This window comes from Dunckerocampus dactyliophorus, chromosome 8 (assembly GCF_027744805.1).
Source record: "Dunckerocampus dactyliophorus isolate RoL2022-P2 chromosome 8, RoL_Ddac_1.1, whole genome shotgun sequence".
Classification (NCBI taxonomy): Eukaryota; Metazoa; Chordata; class Actinopteri; order Syngnathiformes; family Syngnathidae; genus Dunckerocampus; species Dunckerocampus dactyliophorus.
The window spans coordinates 20673959-20698361 of record NC_072826.1 but is presented as its reverse complement, the minus strand read 5'-3'; the positions used below and the strand labels follow the sequence as shown (position 1 = coordinate 20698361).

At 38.0% G+C, this 24403-nt stretch overlaps 1 protein-coding gene across 1 annotated transcript; it reads left to right on the top strand.

Moving 5' to 3' along the window:
- The first annotated feature begins 9 nt into the window (after positions 1-9).
- LOC129186907 (dual specificity calcium/calmodulin-dependent 3',5'-cyclic nucleotide phosphodiesterase 1B-like) lies at positions 10-21218 on the top strand. The gene is made up of 14 exons (XM_054785639.1): positions 10-191; positions 6301-6414; positions 7154-7336; positions 7731-7797; positions 7879-7995; positions 9168-9308; positions 9398-9498; positions 11128-11253; positions 11905-12006; positions 12079-12199; positions 14158-14239; positions 14306-14423; positions 17549-17685; positions 20939-21218. Exons 1-14 carry the CDS (start codon positions 139-141, stop codon positions 21028-21030), a joined length of 1554 nt encoding a protein of 517 aa, XP_054641614.1. The 5' UTR covers positions 10-138; the 3' UTR covers positions 21031-21218.
- The last annotated feature ends 3185 nt before the right edge of the window (positions 21219-24403 follow it).

The following is a 24403-nucleotide window of genomic DNA, read 5'->3' as shown; positions in this document are numbered from 1 at the left end:
GGAGAAACACAAGTTCTCTCTCAGGACCCACAAGTTTGCCTTGTTGCTTTTTGTGCTCTAGAATATTTCTTGTTTTTTAATAGTTTTTGCCTTTTTGGGGAAACTCTGGGGTCCATCAGGGCACAGTTTGAGTGCGCGATGGCTGAACTGGTGCGAATCCGTAAGAAACGTCTGCAGATGCCCATCAATAGGTAAGAACTTTGCTGCTGCGATTCTGGAGGACAACAGCATGCAGACATCACATCAGGACTTTGTAATGAAATACTCTTCTGCTTTAGGAGCAGTTTTGTTTTGGATTCTACTGAACACACTTTGCGCAAACCTGCATTTGATGCATGTCATGTGTTGACCACTCTGCCTATACTTAGCAGCAACACTTGCCAGTCCAAGTTGTTACAGGAACACTTGACTTACTTACTCATGCTTCTTCTGGTGGGAAGGAAATGCAGTCTGGTTTTGGTTTGATGTGTTTGCGTCTGCTGGTCAAAGTCCAAAATTTGATAGTCGTGTACGTGGCCTTACTTTTGGTATGGCAGACCTAAACAAATAAGCACAAAGAAGCTAAAACCTGTCCACATTGTGAGTTAAAGTGAATATTTATTTGTTGAATAGGTACATTTTAGCTGGAAATCATGCAAAAACGTGACAAAAAGCTGTAATAAGTGGTGTTAATATTTTGTCAAAATGTATTTTGTTTCTCTGAAAATAGGCTGTTTTTTCTGTAGAAAACACATCGCATTCACCGTAGGTCTGTAATCATTTATAAATACGTGATAATACAGTTAAAATGTACAGCATACATGTACCAGTGTTAAAAAAGACCACCATTTTTACATATTTATGTCTTTATGCTTTACTCATAATGCTTTTTACTGATTGATTTTTGAGATCGAGATGTATTGAGATGTGTTATCAATACTTACTAATACTATACTGTACTCTAGTATACTATACTATACTATACTAATACTACTAATAATTACTAGGTTAATTTCAGATGAAGTTAAGTAAAAAAAATATTAATACAATGGCCAAATCTGGAGTTAAAATTGATTTTTATTTGATGACTGAGTGTCAAGTATTAGCTAGAAATTACAAAATAATCATTCAAATAATTTAGCAAGTGTTAAAATAGGTGATTAATATCTTTGGGTTAATATCTTTTAATATTTTCATATAAAAGATACATTCAACACAAAATATATAACTATAACTCCAAATTTGGCCTTAATTTGAGTCAAAGTGTGCTCATCAGTTTTAAAATATTGTATCTATTTTTTTTTTAAAGATCCTGGGCCTCCGCTGAAGTTGATGTCAAAATAAAGAAATTACTTTTTATTTGTTTACTTTTCTTTGCTCCCATTTTTCATGAGCTGAACTGACAGAGCTTCGGATTTTGCGGCTTTATTCTAACATGATTTTTCAGAAATATATTTATAATGAATCATCTCTGTTTTGCGGTTGAATATGGCCTAATATTAGTTTTAAAAATATGCATATGTAAGCAAATTTTACGTACTCTTTGCCTAAATTTTCAAACATAAAAATGGCTAAATGAAGTAAAATACAAATACATTATTTAAGGCATTCAGAAGACACATTTTAAAGATGTTGTGATGATATGTAGTATACGCTGGTCACTAGGTGTCAGTAATGTTACATTGATGAGACAACAGCCGCCGCAAAAAATACTGTCCAGAAACTGGTAGTAAACAAGGAAGAACAAGGAATTATCACAATGTTATCGTGTGAGCCTATATTATGTCTTAATTTCTCTTATTATGTCTACTATATTGGGGAATATGAGTGTAAATGTGACTATAAGGGTGTTATTTCAAGGGTAGGTAGCTCTAATAATGTTAAAAACAGTATTTAGAAGGTCGTAAACAGGTTTTCAATGTTCTAACTACATTTTCCATTTACAAATACCTTTGCAGAAATTAACTTATCACGGTCGGGTCTCAAACCAATTAACCATGTAAAAAAGGCATTACTGTGCGGTATAACTCCAAATTTGACTTTGTCATGAACACTGTGAGTTTAATTGTTACTCCTCTTTTGATCTTTAATTTTGTATTGTTCCCATTTGTTAAAATGTATCAAACACTAATTTTAATGCTTGCAAAACTGAATATTTTAAGTATATGATCAGACTCTTCCATATATAGTGGCGTGATTCCTGATTTCTTATTTTTTTGCATGTTTGTCACACTTAATGTTTCAGGTCATCAAACAAATTAAAAATCTTAGTCAATGACAACACAATTGAACACAAAATGTAGTTTTTAAATCAAACTTTTTATTAAGGGCCCTGTCACACCTGGACGATTTAGCCAGCGCATGCCTGACGTGATCATTTTGATGGCATACGTTGAACTGCCGACGTTTTTTTTGCAATTTTGGGCGTATACATAGCGTATTCATAACGAGTTCAACGTATACATGACATATTAGTAACTCATATAGAACGTTTCTATAACCTATAGACAACTTATATCAACGAATGCGTAGCGTGTTGCCAGCGTTCACAACTTATGCCCAATGCCCAACGCCTGTCACACCTTCTCGATTTAGCCAGCTTACGCCAACGTATGAAAAATTTGGCCAATACGCTGGCGTACGTCGAATAAGTTATGGGTAAGTTTTGTATATGTTAAGAGCACGCTGAAGCACGCCGGCATACGTCACAGTACGTCCAAGTCGTCTAAAAATTTAGTGCGTGCACAAAACTTTTCGACGTATGTCAACGCGAACACGCAAACACGACAGCCTCCATCTCCTCTCAGCCAACGCTTGCCAAGAAGACACAGTTTTGTCTCAAGGTATGTTGACGTACTACGACTTGCGTAACTTACAAATAACGTGTGTGAACGGGCGTCAACGATCGCATAAATTATTGCCCGTGGATGCGGGACGTATGAATCATATGTTGACATACGTCAAAAAGTTTGGTTCATGCACCAAATTTTTAGACGACTTGGACGTACCACGACGTATGCCGGCGTGCTTCAGCGTGCTGTTAACATATACAAAACTTACCCATAACTTAGTCGACGTACGCCAGCATATTGGCCAAATTTTTCATACGTTGGCGTAAGCTGGCTAAATCGTCAAGGTGTGACAGGGCCTTTATTAAGGGGGGGAAAAATCCAAACCTATATGGCCCTATGTGATAAAATGATTGCCCCCATGTTAAAACATGACTTCACTGAGATGAATTGAGATCTATTAGTCTGGAAAAGGTTATAAAGACATTTCTAAAGCATTGGGACTCCAGCGAACCACAGTGAGAGCCATTATCCACAAATGGCCAAAACATGGAACAGTGGTGATCCTTCCCAGGAGTGGCCAGCCAACCAAAATTACCCCAAGAGCGCAATGATGACTCATCCAAGAGGTCACAAAACACCCCACAACAACTTTCAAAGAACTGCACGCCTCACTGGCCTAAGTTAAGGTCAGTGTTCCAAGATGAAAACCACTCCTAAGCAAAAAGAACATTAAGGCTCGTCTCAATTTTTCCAGAAAACATCTTGATGATCCCCAAGGCCTTTGGTAAAATACTCTGTGGTTTCACGAGACAAAAGTTTAACTTCTTGGAAAGTGTGAGTCCCATTACATCTGACATAAAAGTAACACTGCACTTCTGAAAAAGAACATCATGCCAACAGTAAAATATGGTGGTGGTAGTGTGATGGTGTGGGGATGTTTTGCTGCTTCAGGACCTGGAAGACTTGCTGTGATAAATGAAACCATGAATTCTGCTGTCTACCAAAGAATCCTGAAGGAGAATGTCCGGCCATCTGTTTGTGACCTCAAGATGAAACCAACTTGGGTTCTCCAGCAGGACAATGATCCAAAACACACCAGCAAGTCCACCTCTGAATGGCTGAAGAAAAACAAAATGAAGACTTTGGAGTGGCCTAGTCAAAGTCCTGACCTGAATCCTATTGAGATGCTGTGGCATGACGTTAAAAAAGCGGCTCATGCTGGAAAACCCTAGCTGAATTACAACAATTCTGCAAAGAAGAGTGGGCCAAAATTCCTCCACAGCGCTGTAAGAGACACATTGCAAGTTATCATAAACACTTGATTGCAGTAGTTGCTGCTAAGGGTGGCCCAACCACTTTTTAAGTTCACGGGGCAATCACTTTTTCACACAGGGCCATGTAGGTTTGGATTTTTTTTCTCCCTTAATAATAAAAAGTTTCATTTAAAAACAGCATTTTGTGTTCAGTTGTGTTGTCATTGACTAATATTTAAATTTGTATAATGACCTGAAACATTTCAAACATGCAAAAAAAATCAGGAAGGGGGCAAACACTTTTTCACACTACCCAATGTTCTCAGTTTTGCAATACAATTTCTGTGTTTTTCATGATTATCAGCGCTGATTGACTGAAAGAAATCATGTTTTACGTTCCCAAATATAGTTTCTGGCCTCTTTAATGTTTCTTAAAACCAGCAGAAACACTGAAAGAGTGAGGAAATAGTGCACACGCTAAGACTTTTGCAGGCTAGTAGGCATGTAGTAAAACATAGCGACACTACACTGTGTACTTACTACAGCGTCTTGGCCAAAAGGGAGATTTGTCATTGACGTCTATAAACAAAAGTCCACAAGTGCTCTTGACGAGTCATTTCCTGGAAAAGATCTGTCAAAAGTCTCTTCTGCCGCCACAAGAAGAGTTATCTGCACAGTCAAAGTGAGTGGTGACATTCAGATGCTTGCTATTTTTATGGCTTGACAGCTTTCTAAAAGGCAGCGGCAGCAGTGATAAACGCTAAAAGAAAAAGCTGTAAGCGCTGGACCGCATCCCCCCGGCATGGCGCGGCCTGGCAACGCTTCAACACCAGTATCGCACTGGCAAGTCAACTGTTTTACAAATGGAATGAGAGGATAAATCCACTTGTGTAAACAGAGGATGAGGTTTCTCATGGAGAATCCAACAACCTGCTGAAGCTTTTTGGAGATTTAGCCATTAGATAAATGATCCCTGCGTGGTGTGTGCTTGCAATTAGTGGTGATTAATGACGCCCTTATTTGGGCAGCCCGAGCAGCAACATCCATTCTCAGATCAGAAGAGAAGGAGGCCGACTTTTAAAACACTAAGCGTTCCTTACATAAGAGGCAAACCATGAAAAGTTGTGTTCTCATGGAAAGATTGGCAGCCCTGATGCCCTTTTGCCGCTGGCATTTTTTAGGACGAACTGGCATGAAAATGTCTTCCACATGAAAGTTGGCAAGGACCTCATTTGCCCTGAAAATCAATTTGATCACACGTGATTTCAGTTTGCACATTCCATTTTCCTTGCTAGGTGCCTTTAAAGGAAAACTGCACTTTTTGTTGGAATTTTGCCCATCATCCACAACATTTTTGTGTGAGACAGGAACATATATCTTTCTCTTTTCTGTGTGTTCTAAAGATATAAAACCAGATAAAAACAGACAGCTCAGTACTGCACATGATGAGACACACCTTTGCCACCTACAAAGAACGCTGTTAAAACACATCCAAAAACCTCCAACAACATTTTATGGTTTTATATACATGCTGCGACCATGTAGTACATTCATGATAACATGTAACACTTACAGTATTTTACCGTATTTTGGCCATTCTAAGCATTACCGGAACATCAAAGTACTCGGCGCATTGATTTTACGTAGCAACATAGAAACAAACGCCTTCACCTCGCGTTAACTTTTCCAAACATAGAAATAAAAACACAGCAGCAGTGGTGTTAGCTCAAATATGTAGCCTTACCTTTTTTGTAGTGGTCTGAGGCGCTGCGGCTGAGTCTGTGGTGAAGCTAGTTGCTAGCAGGCTAGCAGCTTGCCGGTGTGTTATGGCTGAGTGTCAATGCGCCAGTAACATAGTTCGATTTGCGTAACAGTGTTAATAATTATAATAATAACAATGTTGCTGTAGCTTAGTTATGCGCATGTCACATTATATGTAAATGGCGCACACAGAAAAGAGAAAGACGTATGTGTTCATGTCTCACATAAGGATTGTGGATGAAAAAGGGCAGTTTTCTTTTAAGGCCGGATTTACACTACAAGGTTTAAGTGACACAATGACACATTTTTGGCTCCCATGTGGCCCAATTCAGATCTGATTAGGATATCTGCCACTGTGACTACAGTGTAAACAGACAAGTCAACAACACACCCACGGTAAATCAAACCCAATACAACTTCATTATACAGTATATAATCTCAGTTTGCTACATTAGATGGGCACAGGCATTATGTTTGCGTTTGACCACAAAGAAATGATTTTGAATGGTTTTCAGGCTGAGGAGCATCTTGAAGCAGCTGGAGGAGAAAGATGTTGACTTTGAGGAGATCAAAAGGAATCTGGATGTCACAGCATCGTTGCTGGAGGCTGTTTATCTCGATGGAACAAGGTACAATAACGTAACACTGTTTTGTTTCTTTCAAAAATGATCAACACGTCAATCTTTTCATGTTTACTTTGGGATTATTGGAAGATCGTCATTATTGACATTGTATTACATTCATAAACCCACATTACAATATACACTATTTATATGATTTATATTTATACTATTTATATTATATTATTTATATTATAAGTATACATAGTAGCCAAGTATATGTATACATGATAAGTATTATACATATTTGTATTAACATTAATATTTACATTATTATTATTATTATGTTATAATTTATTTTATCATTTTTATTACCTAAATAAATCCTATTATGTATTGTAAGTATTCCCATTATTTTTATCAACTTCAAATTGACATTATTATTACTATTATTACTATTATTATTCACATTATAATTATTATAGGCTCCAGCATACCCCCACGACCCTAGTGAGCAGAAGTGGTATAGAAAATCAATTATTAATGATATAATATATTACTGTATTTATTTATGTCAGTATTGATATTAATGTAAGATTATTCATTTCATTAATAACATTTGGCATACAAACGTAAAAAGAAGTTAACCACTGTACTATTAATATGTTAAAAGCAAACACCCTTAACTTTATTGATCATAAAATGTCATGTCGCAGTGGCACCTTTACATATCTCATTCACAAAAGTGTAAAAAGATGTTAACCCCTCTACTGTAAAACTCTTTTGTATGTGTGTGTCTGTGTGCTAGGCAGTGCTTAGAGTCTGAAGACGACCTCCAGCAGCTTCAGTCGGATGGTGTGCCTGCAGAGGTCACCGACTGGCTGGCGTCGACGTTTACTCAGAGAGCAAGACGACCTGGGCGCCGTACGGATGAGAAGCCCAAGTTCCGTAGCATCGTGCATGCTGTGCAGGCTGGGATATTTGTGGAGAGGTATGACACCATTTGTTTTGTTTTGTTTTGAATTCTGGACTCAGACTTTCTTCAGCATGTCATGATTTAGTTTGATTCCGGCTTATCATTCTGTCGGTGTATGGTTGTAAAACAGAGTAGACTAAGCAGTAGTTAGCGATGCTATGAAGATTGTAAATGTGAAGCATTTCACAATGAGGTGATCCACACAACCGCAATCATTGCAGAGGACATAGTCAGCAGCAAGCAATGGACAGTAAAACATTGGCCCCCTTTTCTCATGAAAACATCCTTCCCAATGTGTACGGGGACTTTGAGGATTTATATAAACACCTCCTGAGATGAGGTCGCTGCACAGTCTCAGCATGCGAACTGTAGGTGAACCCAACATGAAACACTGCATTACATTATCCAGAATGTTCAAGAGGGCCTACACGGCCGCCATGCCCGACCAACCTGCAGCCGTCGTAAACTGTCTGAGGGTAAGCCAACAATGAATCTCACTGTGTGTTTGTGAAACAAATGCCCATAATGACGTCATCTTTCCTTCTCCGTCTCCAAAGGACGTTGACCGCTGGAGTTTTGACGTATTTGCCCTGAACGCAGCCAGCTCCGATCACGCCCTGCAGACGCTCTTCTTCGAGCTCATTACCAGATATGAGCTCAACAGCCGCTTTAAGGTCTGTAATATATAAAGACACCTTTACATGCAATCCTTTGAGCGTCTTTGAAACTTTGGCAAGGCCAAGAGGATTTGGGTCAAGAATTTGAGAAATTGAGAGCAAGTTCAAACTAAGAATTTGAAAGAGTCCAGACCAAATTCAAACAATGACTTTGAGGAACTGAGACCAAATTAAGACCACAACTTTGAGTCTGGAATTCGAGGTGTTTAGACTAGAATTTGAAGGAGTCCAGACTAAGTTAAGAGGACTAGGTTGATAGCAAGATTTTGATATGATGCCTTTATTTACAGTAAGTTCAAGACTTTGAGGAATTTAGACAAAGTCAAGATTAAAACTTTGAGTGTTGGAGCAAATAACTAGCGTAGTTTAGACTGAGATTTAGAGGAGTGGAGACGAAGTCGAGACCAAGACTTTGAAGGTGTCAAGACAAATACTTCACAGACTTGAGGTCAGTTTAAGATAAAAAAAATTCTGACAGGCTTTAGACTAAGATTAAGACTTTGAGGAGTTGAGACTAAGTTAAGACCAATACTGTGAGAAGTGAAGACCAGGTTAAGATCAAGACTGTGAGCAGTTGACACCAAGAAGACTGTGAGCAGATGATACCAAGTTAAGGCCAAAGCTTTGAAGTAGTCGACACCAATATTTTGAGAAGCAGGCAACAAGTTAAGACCAAAACTTTGAGAAATTTAGTCCATCTTAACACTTACGACTTTGAGGAGTTTAGACCAAGCCTTTTAGGAGTTTAGTCAGATTCAAGACCAAGACTTTAAAAGAGTCAAAATCCAGTTTTGACTGAGACTTTCGGGAGTATAGACCAAAGCAAGACAACAACTTTGAGGAGTTTAGACCAAGACTTTAAAGAAGTCAAGATAAGTTAAGTACAATATGTGAGCAGTTGAGATCAAGTTAAGACTGGGACTTGGAGTAATCGAGAGCAATTTTAGAATTTTTGAGTTGAGACCAAGCCAACCAAGAATATTAGTTCTCTTACAGTAAAGTAATTCAGTCCATGAAGACACGGTGGACTTGTTTGTGTCGATGGGATTGGACACATGGACACATCTTACTATAGCTCTGAATCATGACATCACCCTTCAGGAGGCCTAATTTGACTACAACCATTGCCCGTCCTCACAGGCCTGACATGATTCATTGATTTGGTATAGATCCCCATCTCTAGTCTGACACTGTTCCTGTCGGCCGTGGAGCGAGGATACTGCAAACACAACAACCCGTACCACAGCCATGTACACGCCGCCGATGTCACCCAGACGCTGCACTGCCTACTGCTGCGCTCTGGCCTCGTGGTACAGTAAACCCAATCGTGACAATTTCATTGTTAATGGTACAAAATAGTCATAGACTGATGTGTGTTGTGTTTGTTGTGTCTACCAAGCACTGGCTGACAGAGTTGGAGGTCATGGCGGCACTTTTTGCTGCAACTATCCACGACTACGAGCACACAGGAACCACAAACAACTTTCACATCCACACAAAGTAAGATGCTTTTTCTGGCCAATGAAGCAGCTATTTGTGCTGCATCCTCTATGTACATAAATAGGTCCTCTTGTGCTGCAGCTGTAGTTTTTAGATGCCATTAATCCCTCCACACTGTTGGAGTCTCTTGGCTCACATTAGCATTGTGTGCTTTACTTTGGAACACAGTACAGTGATCACTGTCCAAAATGAAAACATTGTGTTTGTCTAACTTGACCGGATTTTACTTTAAGTTGACCTCAAGCAAAGACCAAGACATTTAGTTGTTAAGACAAAGACTTAGGAGTTAGGACCAAGACTTTGAAAGAGTCAGAACCAGGGAAATTGAGACTAATTTAAGATCAAGACTTTGAAGGAATTAAGACGAAGTAAACACCAAGACCTTGAAGGACTTTAAATGAAGTTAAGACAAAGACTGTAGATCAAATTAAGGAGTTAAGGAGAAGCTGAAACCAAGTTAAGACCAAGATTTTGAGGAGTTGGGACCAATTTAAAGACACTTGAAGGAGTTTAGATTAAGTCTAGACTAAGAATTTGTGGCGCTGAGGCCAAGACTTTGAAGGAGTTGATACAACGTTTAGATGAAGACTTTTAATTTTAGTTAAGAATTTGAGGGGTTGAAACCAAGTTACACCAACACTTTGAGGAGTTAGGACCAATTTAAAGATCAATACTTTGAGGAGTTGAGACCAACTTAAAGATTAAGACTTTGAAAATTTGAGACCGACAAATTTTTTATTTTAATTAAATTGTATTTATTTATTTATTATTTTTAAATAAATAACTTGGAGATCGATTTAAAGATCATGACTTTAAGGAGTTTACGTTAAGTCTAGACAAAGAATTTTAGGAGAAGAGACCAATTTAAGATCTAGACTGTGAAGTTGTGACCAAACTAAGACACTACGGATGAGCAAGTACACCTGTATCTGTATCTGTTCACCCATCTAAATTATCTGTATCCGTATCTGTAAATCTGTATTTTAAGTCTGAAAACTCATGGACTGATCAGAAGTTGCTATATTTATTGTTTATTAGTCAGCTATATGTGCACTGTGTACTGTGTACTGTATGTGTGTAAGTGATCAGACCATGAAGAGTGAATACATACAGTAAGTAGTTACCCAATGAGGATTTTCCTTCAGCACGAGTACGAATAATGACGAGCTGTCCTCGTTTCATGCTCGTACTCTGCAAAAATGCATTATCCGCAATGGATACTCGTTTAAAACGAGTACCTGGCGCAACCCTATAAGACACAACTTTGAGTTTAGACCAAGTTAAGGTCAAGACTTTGGGCCATTGAGACCAGGTCAGGACCAAGACTGTGAGAGTTGAGACCAATTTAAAGATCAAGACTGAAGGAGTTGAGAACAGGTAAGATCAAGATTTTGAGGAGTTGAGACCAAGTCTTGACTCATAAAATGTAAAAAAAAATAAATAAATACACACGTTGGAAATATGCTGATGGTGCAAAGGACATACAGTAGCTATAGCTTGAGTTGTTCTGGGTATCATGCCTCATTTGTCTACATTTCCTGGTAAATATTCCACCAGTTTAAAGAGTCTGCCAAAGTGGATGATGTCAACTTGTCCAAGTACCTTTCATCTTCTTCTTCACTCTGTCAGGTCGGAGTTTGCGCTGATCTACAATGACAGGGCGGTGCAGGAAAGTCATCACCTGAGCGCAGCATTCCGCCTCCTACAGGATGACCAAATGAACATCTTCATCCATTTGACTCGAGAGGAATGGATGTAAGATGTCACATTTTAAAAGACACACATTTTAGTACAGTTTAACTGAACATTTTGGAGTGGCCTTGTATTGGTTGGCCGGCCACTCCTGGGAAGGTTCACCACTGTTCACCACAATGTTTTTGCCATTTGTGGATAATGGCTCTCACTGTGGTTCGCTGGAGTCCCGAAACTTTAGAAATGGCTTTACAACCTTTTCCAGACTGATAGATCTTAATTCCTTAATAATAATTACAAATAACGAATTAATAATAATTCCTTAATAATAAAACGTTTCATTTAAAAACTCTATTTTGTGTTCAGTTGTGTTGTCATTGACTAACATTTTAATTAGTTTGACGATCTGAAACATTTAAGTGTGACAAACATGCAAAAAAAATAAGAAATCAGGAAACTTGAAAAATGAAAGTACGCTGCATGAATTTGACATTTAAAAGGCTCTGTAATGCAATCAAATGCCGAAATTTGCAATACAAAAATACAAAACAAGCACAACAAAAAACATTTTGTTGAATGAATACCTTTCTGACAGTGCCAATCAAAACTCAGCATTATTAGCTTTGGAAAGATACATTTTTTTTGCTCTATTTTGTAACTATATAAAGTAATCAGTGTGTGTGTGTGTGTGTGTGTGTGTTTGTTTGTGTATAGGGAATTGCGCTCACTCGTCATCGAGATGGTGTTGTCCACAGACATGTCCTCTCACCTCCTCCAAGTCAAAGCAATGAAATCCTGCCTACAACAACAGGAACGGTAATTCATCTTCAAGCTGCCACTTCTCTCTTTCATCCACATAAGATGTTTCTCTTATTTTTATTCCAACAGAATTGAGAAGTCCAAGGCACTATCTCTGTTACTTCACACAGCTGACATCAGCCATCCATCTAAACCCTGGATATTGCACTCTCGATGGACCAAAGCCCTGATGGAGGAGTTTTTTAGACAGGTAGGACCCAGGAGCCAAAAAGCTTCAAGTGGTTCGTAGCAGCATTGCGAATGGCTCACATCCATCAAAAGGGAAGCCGTCCAGACAGATAGAGAGTATCAAACACGCTCCAAAGTCTGACCTTCCATCTATCATCTACACTGCAAGGTCTCTGGGTAGAGGAGGAAAGGGAGAAGCTACAGCAAGTTACTGTTGTCATTGGGCAGGAGGCGGAGCACAGGTCACAGGGGTGGCAGACCAATCAAATCCCACATTAAACTGATGGGGATGGTCTGTGAGAGCACTTTATTAGGTACACCTGCACAATCCAATGGCACAAAGCAAACATTCAGCCTTTACAAAGATAATAATGCTCACTTTTGATTGACACTATTCACTGAACAATATATTTCTTTATTCTAATAGAAAATTAAGTTGAAACACTTAACGAGTTGAAAAAAATAGAGCTTTATTCTTGTGAGGTTGTGACTTCTTTCGTGAAATTTGTTGTTAATATTATTTTTTTCCCCTTAAATAATATGACTTTGTTCTTGTATACGTGTGTGTACATCAAAAAGAAAAAGATTCTGGTAATTACGACTTTTTTCAAAACAAAAATACTATTTTATTGTCTTATTAGTTCTTTTCCTCATAAAAGGACATTATTCTTGTCATGTTACGGTCATATTACGCATTATAACAAAAGGCACTTTACTCCTGTAACATTACAATTATATGTAAAAAGTATATATTTATCTTAATTCTTTTTTTTTTTATACTTCATTGCCATAGTGTTTTTTTCTTTTTAATATTACGATTTCAGTATGCCAAAAATGTGACTTGTTTATGTAATATTAGTCCATCCATCCATTTTCTATCCCTGGGTATGCTGAAGCCTATCCCAACTGACTTTGGGCGAGAGGCGGGGTACATTATGGACTGACAAACAACCATTCACACTCACATTCATACCTATGGACAATTTAGAGTCGCTATTTAACCTAACATCCATGTTTTGGGAATGTGGGAGGAAGCCGGACTAAACCCACACACGCAAACTCCACACAGAGATTCAAACCCAGATCTTCCTGACCTTCAGACTGCGTGGCCAACATGCAAATCACTCGCCCATCGTGCGGCGTGTAATAAATTAGTGTTTGATTTGTTCTTGTAATATTTAAATACAAAAAAACACTGTCATTATTTTAGGACTTTTTTTTGTCGAAACAATGACTTTATTCAAATTTCATGACTTTCTTCAAAAAACATTTTTTTAAATATAAAATATGGCTATTCTTGAACATTAGCACTTTTTTATTGTTAAAAATATTTTCTTGTAATATGTTTAATATATAATAGCCTTTAATATGTGTTTTTGAAAAAAAAAAGTATAAAGACTATTGTAACAAATGTTAAATATTACCATTTTCAAATATGGCTTTTCTATAATAAAAAAACATATTTTTAAGAAAAAAATATATAATATATAAAATGATAACATAAAATATGGCTATTGTTAAATATTTGTCATTTATTTTCTTAAAAAAATGTCTTTTTAATTATTATTACTTTTATTTGCATTATTTATTATATTTTATTTCGTGAAATAAAAAACGACATTTTTCTAAAAAGATACTTTATTCTTTTAATACTTCAACTTCTTTCAAGTAATATTGTAACTAATCTAATAATTATTATTAATTCCACTTAAAATGACATTCTTTTAAAGAAACTGCTAATTTTACTTTCCATTATGAGGCTGTGAGTGCGTAAGTAGGAGGTCTTGTGTTGTTCTTTGGCCAGAATAAAAAAGCCTAGCTTTTTGTCTTCAGCAAACCAACAAAAAAAGCCTCTTAAGTGATTTATGTTCCAGTAAAAACGCACTTTAGCAGGTGTTTTTGTCTACCTACGAGGTAATTTCTTTGAAGTCTCTAGAGTGGGATGGCTTTTAAGATATCTCTTCTTTCTCCTACGGGGAGGGTGATAGAGAGGCGGAACTGGGCCTGCCCTTCTCTCCTCTGTGTGATCGAAAAAGCACCCTGGTGGCCGAATCTCAGATCGGTACGTTGTACAACATTTTTTTATTCACCACATTTTTGCAGATTAAGATAAGCTTCCTCCCTGCAGGTTTCATAGACTTCATCGTATACCCGACCTTCTCCTTACTTACCGACATGGCTGAGAAGATAGTGGTTCCTTTGGTGGAGGAGAACCCTGGTCCACTGGACCCCTGTAATAGACACAGGTTGAACACACACACACACACACACACACACACATACACACACACACACACACAAAAAATGCAGACTAATAGGAGGTCATTCTCAAATAATTTATCCGTTCTCAAATAACAAATAAAAATAAAAATTGTGAAATAATACAGTATGTACAGTGCATCCGGAAAGTATTCTTCATTTTCACTGAAAAATTTCACTGAAAAATAAAAACCCAACAAATCCCATGTGCATATTAACAGCCTTTGCTCAATACTTTTCTCTTTATTATTTTATATACTGTAAATCTATGTACAGAACAAAGAGTTGGCCAAGAATGGCCATTTTTGGGACTTGAGGGAGTTGGGACCTCTTCTTTGTTAGGCCCAAGACCATTACCCCCAGCCAGGGTGTATCATAGTGCTGTGAATACTTTCCAGATGCACTGTAGTAGTTTATATAGTTTCTTTTTAAGGCCCTGTCACACCTTGACGATTTAGCTAGTGTACGCCAACGTATGAAAAATTTGGCCAATATGCTGGCCTACGTCGAATAAGTTATGGGTAAGTTTTGTATATGTTAACAGCACGTGGAAGCACGCCGGCATACGTCGTAGTACGTCCAAAAATATGGTGCATGAACCAATCTTTTTGACGTATGTCAACGTATGATTCATAAGTCCCGCATCCGCGGGCAATAAGTTATGCGATCGTTGGCGTACGCTGGCTAAATTGTCAAGGTGTGACAGCCGTTGGGCATTGGGCATAAGTTGTGAACGCCGGCAACACGCTATGCATTCGTTGATATAAGTTGTCTATAAGTTAGAGAAACGTTCTATATAAGTTACTAATACGTCATGTATACGTCAAACTCGTTATGAATACGCTATGTAATTGAAAAAAAAACGTCGGCAGTTCAACGTATTCCATCAAAATGATCACGTCAGGGATGCGCTGGCTAAATCGTCAAGGTGTGACAGGGCCCTTAGGAAAGTTGCAGACAACTGCAACAGTCACACTTTGAACAAAACAATCCAAATTACTATACATTTTTTCTGAAATTAAACTAGCTGCACGAGCATATCAGCCTCACAGTCAAGAGATACAAATCGATGGACCGTTACACCCCTAAACTTTTTCCATGGAGGGCCACATACTGAAAAATGAAAGGATGCAAGGGCCACTTTGAAATTTTATAATATGCTAAGAAGTTAGCATGTTACATCTGCATCTCAGGTTCGTGATGTAGGTGAAAAAAACCTATTATTAATGCTGGGCTTTTTTTTTTTTTTAATATTTTGACTTTCTTCGTAAATAAGCTCTTTAAATTTTCTTTTCATAATATTTGGACTTTATTCTCATAGTATAGCTTTTCCCCAAACTTAATTTCCCAAAAACTACAATTTTATTTTGTTTCGGTTCACATAATTTTTTTTATATATATATTTAAACTCTATGTTACTAAAAAGACTACTGAAATGATTTTTCCTCATAATATTACAATTTTATTCTCGTATAATTGCGACATTTTTCTCTTACAGTAATATTTTGACTGTATTCTTGTAAATTACACCTGTTTTTTTTAATTTTCCAACTATTTCGATTTTCGTCTTGTAAATTTTCTTGTCATATTATTATGACTTTATTCCCGTAATATTTTGACTTTGACTTTATTACCATAACATTATTGCTTTTTTTCCATTTCTGCGGTTGTTTTTTTTTTTTTTTTTTTTTATTCTTGTAACATAATACATTTTTCCTCAACGGAGTTTTCCAAAAATTACAACTTTTTTTGTTTTGTTTGTAATAACATTAGAAGTTACAAAATATGTATTTTTTCCCTTAATATTTAACTTTATGCTACTAAAAAGACATTATTTTACCTCATAATATTACATTATTCTCAGAAAATTACTTTGTCTCTTTTGAATATTTTGACATTATTCTTGTAAAATAACTGCTGATTTCTCAATTTTTGCTGTTGTTGTTTTAGCTTTCTTGTTAAATATTTTTAGAATGTGTTACATTCAAGTAGCAATTCACAATTCAGCATGTCCGAAAAGTACAATCCTAGCGACATCGGCAACACAGACGCCATCTTCGAACATTGCGATGAGTTCCATCCATCCATCCATTTTCTATGCTGCTTATCCTCACGAGGGTCACGGGTATGCTGGAGCCTATCCCAGCTGACTTCGGGCGCCAGCCAATTGCAAGGTACATATAGACAAGATAGATTTGACTTGACAATTAACCTAACATGCATGTTTTTAGAATGTGGGAGATGCCCGATGGAGATTCGAACCAGATCTTGTCGATCTCCTGACTGTGTGGCCAACATGCTAACCACTCGGCCACCGTGCGGCGCGATGAGTTCTTTCTTGAATTTAATAGTTTTCTTCACCCTCTTTGGAATGTTGTTGTTACTCGCAACCTTCTTTGGTTTCCTAGCAGCTTATTTAGAGTGTGTCGCACTCAAAGAAAAAATGCTCAGACAGAAGTAATGAACGCCGAGGGTCAGTTGTTTGGCCACTTGATTCCGGATGCCTTACATGTGCCTTACAGGCCGCCGTAGTAAAGTGTGAAATAAGTATCGTGAGATTTTGTCTGGGCGCGTGGTCCAAGATAGCTGCGTAAATAAACCAAACACAAATAAAGTTTGTTACATGTGCCATATTGCACGCTAACCAGGCGGGCGAACGCAAATCAAGGCTAAATTTTTGCATACATTTTGGATGTTAACCAAAAAACACACTAACAACGGCGGATGCTAACCAAGGTTCCACTGTACCATAAAGAAAAAGCAACCTTTAATGCTCGCTGAGGTGAGGTCATACAGTAGATGATTGTGGTTTGAAAGTTATTCAATGATAAATTGGAGGTATTGTATTTTCAGACAATGCATTGTTATTGTCCCTATAAGCCTGGACACTGTCTACATTAGCATGAATCCAGATGATTAAAAACATCCACCTTCCAAGAACTCATCAGCGTCATATTGAACCACTCATCTCTATTCTTTGAAACAATGAAGAGGCCGGTCTTGTAAAGTCACACATTGTCGTATGCAGTTGACGAAAAAGACTTTCTCTGCTGGTTGCCTGGTTACGACATCCAGAAATAACGTGGTGATTCTCTGCCACGTGTGCCCATAGTCATCTGTGGAAGGAGAGCTCCAGGGGGCTGCAGTGGAGTTTGGCCCACGTCACAGCCGAGCTGGTCAGCTTCCGTTCCACGTGGACGCGACACACCGACGACAACAAGCTCAAATGGAAAGACAGCGGATCTAACGGTCAGTCCCATCTTACTATTTATTTCTATGACGAATCTCAAAGCCTTTACGGAGGCTGTCAAAAAACGTAAATGCAAAATACAAAAACACAATGTAACCACCAATGTTCCCGTCGCAAATAATGTGAAGGTAATTCATTTGTTCCATCATAAAACCCTTTTTAGTTCATGTTTTAAGGTACTTTTAATATTGTCAACTGTCAAAGAAGTGTAAGTAGTCGTGGGACGCTGTCTAATAAAAGTAATGTCTTAGACGAATTTGGGTGTATGTAGGTGAAAGGTGAACAATATCTTAACATTCTTAACTGACAAACAAGTGTAAAAAGAAGGCAACACTGAAGAAATGACACACGTTTACTTGGTCCTTGTTTTTGCAACAATTTTCCAAAACAGCAAAAAGGTTATTCTTGTAATTTTAAAACTTTTTGCTTTTAATATTGAAACTTATTTCTCCCAAAAATGTGACTTTATTCTTGTAACACAGTTTACTGTTGTTGTTTATTCTTGTAACATTAAAATAATAATTAAGATAACGTTATTCTCACCATTAGGACTTTTTGTTCATCAAAATGACTTTGTTCTCATTTTATGGCTTTCGTCCTCAAAAAACTTTATTAGTGTAACATAAATATAACTATTCTAGATTATTACTACTTTTTAAAAAATATCTAAAATATCGCCTGTAATATACTGTAGATATATATAATAATGTAGTATAAATATATATTTCTTGTAACAAATATATGACTGTTCTCAATTCTTTTGTATTGGTTCTCCTAATTTCATGTTTTATACTCTTATTTTGCTTTTTCCTGTTTTGTGCTGTTTTCAGTCATCTTTACCTCTTTCTGAGAAAGCTGCCATTCACAGTTGGCCCTGATTTGTAATTAGTTGGCTTCTAGTTAGTTGGTGTGTAGTCTTTGTTTGCTGGTTCATTGTCATTTGGTTGTTGGACCCTTGTGATGGTTCGCATTCCGCTTCGCTACTTCTACTACCTCTCACTACTTCTGTGTAGTTTTTGCCTCCCCACAGTGCTTTTTTGCACTATTGCTTTTTGTTAGTTTTTGTGTGTTTGCACCTGGTTGTGCAGCAATTAAAGAGCTTTTTTACCAGCACAACGCTCCTGTCTCTGCATCCTGGGGTCACGACCGTGCCTAAACGTGACATTATGACTTTCTTAAATTTTTTTTTTTACCTTATTATGGAATTATTTTTTTTTTGAACTCTTTAAAAAAAAAAATCTTTATTTCTCCTTAAAAGGATATTATTGTCATGTCATTACTTTCCTCCACAAAATGGATGGAAGGATTAAGAAACAGACTTTATCTTAATACTATCCCCCAACCCCCCCAAAAAAACACTACATATTTGTAGTGTAGCCAGTTTTCTTTTTAATGACTTTTTGATTGAGAAAAATTGACCTTTATTGTATTTATTTATTCTTGTATTAATTTTAAAAAAAAAGGTTCTCATATTAAGACTTATTTTCTTTTAACAAAATATATACCATATTTTTCAAAAGTCACACTTTTTTCATGGTTTGGCAGGTCCTGCAACTTGTACTCTGGAGCAACTTAGATGTGTTTTTTTGGGGGGCGGGGTTTCACACTGACAACTGCAAGAGGGCGCTCTTGGCTTGTGCGCCAGTTTCTGCTACTCCTATCACTCCTGTACCACTGAAAATTTACAATGTAAACATCACCTTATAAAAACAACTGGGGCCCTGTCCACACGGATATTTTAAAAACTCATATTTTTGGCCTCTCATCCACGCTCATACGGACGTTTCTGTCCTTAAAAACAGAGTTTTTATGGACATTGCTCCATTGTGGGCTTCGGAGAACGCTATCCTGCTGCTGTTTTTGTAGGCTTTGTGCTCGAGATGCAGCTCAACAAAACCCAAGTTCCCCAAACAGAGCTAAACGGTACTGTGACAGTGGTTATCAACTTACTTTGTCAAGTCTGGTTCTCAGCTTTGTGCTCAGTGGGCGTTCACATCAAAGGGGGCGTTTGACGTCATATTAGTCTACTTATGCGGAAAAACGAAGTGATCCCAGGCGGTGTATTTTACACAAGATGAGCAAGTCATTATTAGGAGGAGTTGAAAAAGATTATCACTGCCAAAAGCAACACTGTCACCGCCAATAGAATGAGGGAGGACCGCTGGTAGAATCATACTGAGTGTGTAAATGTGCAAGTTAGCACTGATTATTATCTGTGTCTTTTAATTTAGGAACGTTGAACATTATGCAACTTTTACGTATTAACACTTATTCATAAAAAAAATTAATTGGGGCAACAACTGTATTTTTTTCATCTTATATCATCTCATATCGAGTTCATTATTATTTGTTGTGTGATTAATAAAATCATGTACACTAGGTTCCCAACTTACGAACACAATTCGTTCCAGACGACCGTTCGCAAGTCGATTTGTTCGTAAATCGAACAAAAGGTAATATTACCAATGATATACAGTAGGTACTACATGTATGTGTATACATATACACTATATGTATGTATGTTAATATGAGTTTTGGATGTAGTCATATTAAACAAGGATAATTAATGAAAAAAACAATAATGAAAATGATATAATAATGCGTAATGATACATGTTATTTACCTTTGAAGAGGAGAGGTCAAGCATACGTTGGTGGTGGTGGAGGAGGAGGAGGAGATATTGAAAAAGGACAAATCGTCGTCATCGTTAGACTCTTCTAAAAGAGGTAGTGTTCTGTGGGTGGTGTAGAATTAAGCAGGCCTATTAACTCTTCATAAACTTTAATCACACGCTCTGTCCGGGTTGTATCGTACAGCTACAATTTAGCCTTCCTCTCTCTCTCTCGTCTTCCTCTACCTGTTGGTCCCATTAGCAGTGTCACAGTGCCCTCTACTGGTCAAGCATGTAGCAGTATAAATATGGAGTTACTACAAGGCAAAATACATGAAAATATAGACCAGTCAGCTTGCGTTCGTATCTCCGAATGTTCGCAAATCCGATGTTCGTAAGTAGAGAACCTAGAGTATGAGCGTCCAAAGCCTAGTTTCCATTAGAAACTTTTTTTTTCTGAATGAGAAATATTGTCACGTTTTAATCTCGCAAGATCTTGTGACACGCCTAATGGTTATCATCACACTTTCCGTATTTGGCAAAATATATGCTCCTGTGGTGGCATCCCCCAAAAAGTCTAATTACCCATTGAATGAACTGTGAAAATAAATTCTTTTCCATTTTTTTTTGATATCCCGCAGGATTCTCTGAAGTGACAGAAGAGCAGAGAAAGGTACAACAGGAGCCGCCGCACAAATCTAAGCAGGACGCGAGGAAAGACACACAACAGTAGAGAGCACTTCTTTTTCTTTTCTTTTTTTTTTTTAATGATGGATCCGTTTCACGTAAGAGTCACTGTTTGTAACAAAGTCACATTGCTGTTTTACTGTCCTCATGTCCTTATGTCTCATTTTAGTGTAGTAGGGTAAATGAATTACAATGTGCACATGCTGGCCATGTTATGCAAACTAGACCGTGTTATTAAATTAATTTACCAAAGAAACTCTTGTGAGAAGTCTATTTTGTCATTTAACACAAAACATATGCCTCCGTTGTCCCGCAGGAACATTTTCACAAACTTCTATTTACCTGGGCTTTCCCAGCTAAATTACTAATTAAAAAACTTTCCTGGAGCCCCAACTTTCCCTTGAAATCTTCCTCTCATTTATCCTTTACTACAAAAGGACCTCTTAGGGTGTTTACTCAATGTCAACAGGACTGTTCAGATTGTCTTAGAAGAGACAGGACGAAAGCTGTCCTATTTAGTCTTGAGCATGCTTCATGCCGTCCTGTTTAGTCGTGAGCATGAACTGATGAAGGCTGCTCGAATGAGAGGCAAAAAAATCATCTGACACAATCTGAACAGTCCAGACTAGACTACAGTCCAGTCTTGTCAAGACTAGATAGAACAGCGCTAGTCCTATGTAGTCTTGAGCAGTCGGAGGAGAGGTGAAACGTCTTCCAAGAGATCGATTGTCTTTGAAGACTCATTCGAGCAGGCTTCGTCAGTTCATGTTGAACACTAGATAGCTCTAGTGGTCGTATCTAATTGTCTTTGTCGTCTTCGAAGACATTTCGCCTCGCATTTGAGTAGGCTTCATCAGTTCATGCTAGCTGATGAAGCCTGCTCGGATGAGAGGCGACACGTCCTCTAAGAAAGTGATTGTTTTTGAAGACGTTTCGCCTCTTATTGGAGTAGGCTTCATTCGTTCATGCTCAAGATTAGACGGGACCAGAGCTGTGCTGTTAGTCTTCAGCATTGATCATTTCGAAAAAAGCATTCAGCAAAAAAAAAAAAGCTCAAGATTAGATAGGACCCGAGCTGTTCTATCTAGTCTTCAGCATGAACTGAGGAAGCCTGCTCGGATGAGAGATGAAACATCTTCAAAGACCCCCTGAACGGTCCTTTTTTTGCACAATTCATACACAAGGGAATTCAAAGTGTACACAAAAGAAGGGAAAGACCATTAAAAATTCCATAAAACATAAAAGTAATGAATTAAAAGTGAAGAGTGCAGATGAAAGACTTTGATTTGTCATATGCGAACATTGAACATTGTCAAAGTTGAGGCCTGTGTCACATCTTCCAGATTTGAACAGCATAAAACTAAAAAGCAGCCCGTACTGGCAGTGCAGTCACACACATACACACATATACACTGTACATAAATATGCACACACGCTCACAGCCACACTTGACGCACACTCTCTCGCTCATTTACCCGACTGTCGGGCTGTCCCATTCAATTGCATTAGAGACACTATCAACGCCTTTCCCCCTCTTTCACGCTGTTATAATAGTCACACTTGGGAGCACTTTATTCATACGCAATCACACACATCTATACGCGTGCATGCAATGTAACGTACCTTGCTTGCTGTGTTGCCCATGAAACAACAGGACTATTACTTACCGGCTGGTTAAATGCGTCCTGTTCGCACGCTTGTTGTCATGTGACTGATGTAAGGAAACAAACGCACAAAAAGGTTTGTTTGGATTTGGTTTAAATTGATGTGGTGGATACAATTATACCTGTCTGTTTATATGATAGATTACATATTGATGTGTTGAATTATTATTAAAGCATCGGTCACAACCGGTCGTACGGGCTCCTACGGCCAGTCCATGTGCGGGAAACACATGGAGTGCGCGCATGCGACGTGCTGATTTTCAATCCGTAAACTGGCTGCAGAGGTTCTTTGTCATGTCAAAGAAAGTCTACCAGTGCTTATGTTACAGTGCTTATGTTAGACAAACTCACACGCTTTGTATGTCTTTGAGCGTCGTTCGAACGACCAACGTGTGTCTTTTGTATGTTTTGCTGGTGTCAGGTTTGGTTAAATTTAATTTTTTCTATACGTCGCACTTGTGGACTTGTGCAAACATGTACCCCACATACATTAGGTAATTAGTGCAGCCAACGCACGTTCAGATATTTCTTACACGCTTCGAGCATGTTGAGCAAGTCGGTCGTGCATTGCCCGTATGGCGGGAGTGCATCAACTGCACAAAAACTAATAAAAAATATTAAAAAAATATATAAAGCTGCATTGGTGCCTACGACCTTGTTTTATATGTTTTTTTTGCATCTGTATTTGTATTTAGCAATGTATATTTGTTTTTTCCTCTGTTTACTATGTCTCTATTGTAATATATGTGTACATGTATATTTTGATTTGATTCCTGTTACAATGCATATTGTTATTTACTTGACCAGATATGACGGATACGCCTGTGGCACAAGTCACGGTTGGTGAGTAAAGACGATCTACATATATTAATCAATACACATATATTAATCAATAAGCCATAAGCCATAAGTATGGTTATTGACCATTTATGTTCATACATTAGAAAAAATAATAACTATCACTCCGGGCAATTGTGAGTGGAGGTAGTGATGTAGTTGTTGTTCATAAGCAGAACTAATCATGTTTCCGGTACGGATCTTACGGCGTTGGTACGCACAACGTAGAGCTCACCGCGTACTTCTTGCAACCTTCATATGAAGCACGCATGGAACGCAAGGCCAATACTTTTATTGCAAGTTTGAAGGACGCTGGTCTTGCAACTAACGTGCGTTGGCTGTACGATTGAAGCGACAGCAGTACGTCCGAGCAGCCTCAGATTTTGTGCGTGGTACACACGTTGGACTTACAGGCTGTGCGTTCGGTGCGCGGTGATCTTACTCTCTAATGGTCACTGATGGAACTACGTTCTCCAGGAACAAAAAAATAACGCAGGGACAAATTGGGTTGCGTTGCAATCGCATTGTGACCTAGACTTAAGAGAAATATTGAAGCCCAATGGGAGGGGCTTTGGATTTACAGAATGAGGAGTGCCTTTTTCAGGCAGGTCAGCAGTCTACCAGAAGTTACAATGCAGGAAACATAGTCTGTGGGTCTTCTTGTGTTCCCATTCAATGGACTTTAAAGGACTTTAAAGGACTAGCAATGACCACTGAATTCTGCCCGGAGTTGATTCATATGGCTCTAACATGTCAGAGATCTACTTTGGCACAAGACCATGAAAAGACTAGCACACTTGTCCATTCACTACCCGGAGAGTACAACGACCCGGATGAATGACAATAATCGCAGGCACACAAAAGGACCATTTTCCATTTACCCAGGATTTTGAAAAACGATGGTGCACTTCCACTGAC

Excerpts from the sequence above, each read along its gene's own strand:
- LOC129186907 (XM_054785639.1), top strand. The coding sequence starts at position 139 with ATGGCTGAACTGGTGCGAATCCGTAAGAAACGTCTGCAGATGCCCATC. Across the intron at positions 7,337-7,730 it reads GCTGGGATATTTGTGGAGAG|AATGTTCAAGAGGGCCTACA; the intron begins GTATGACACCAT and ends TACATTATCCAG. Across the intron at positions 14,424-17,548 it reads GACCCCTGTAATAGACACAG|TCATCTGTGGAAGGAGAGCT; the intron begins GTTGAACACACA and ends GTGTGCCCATAG.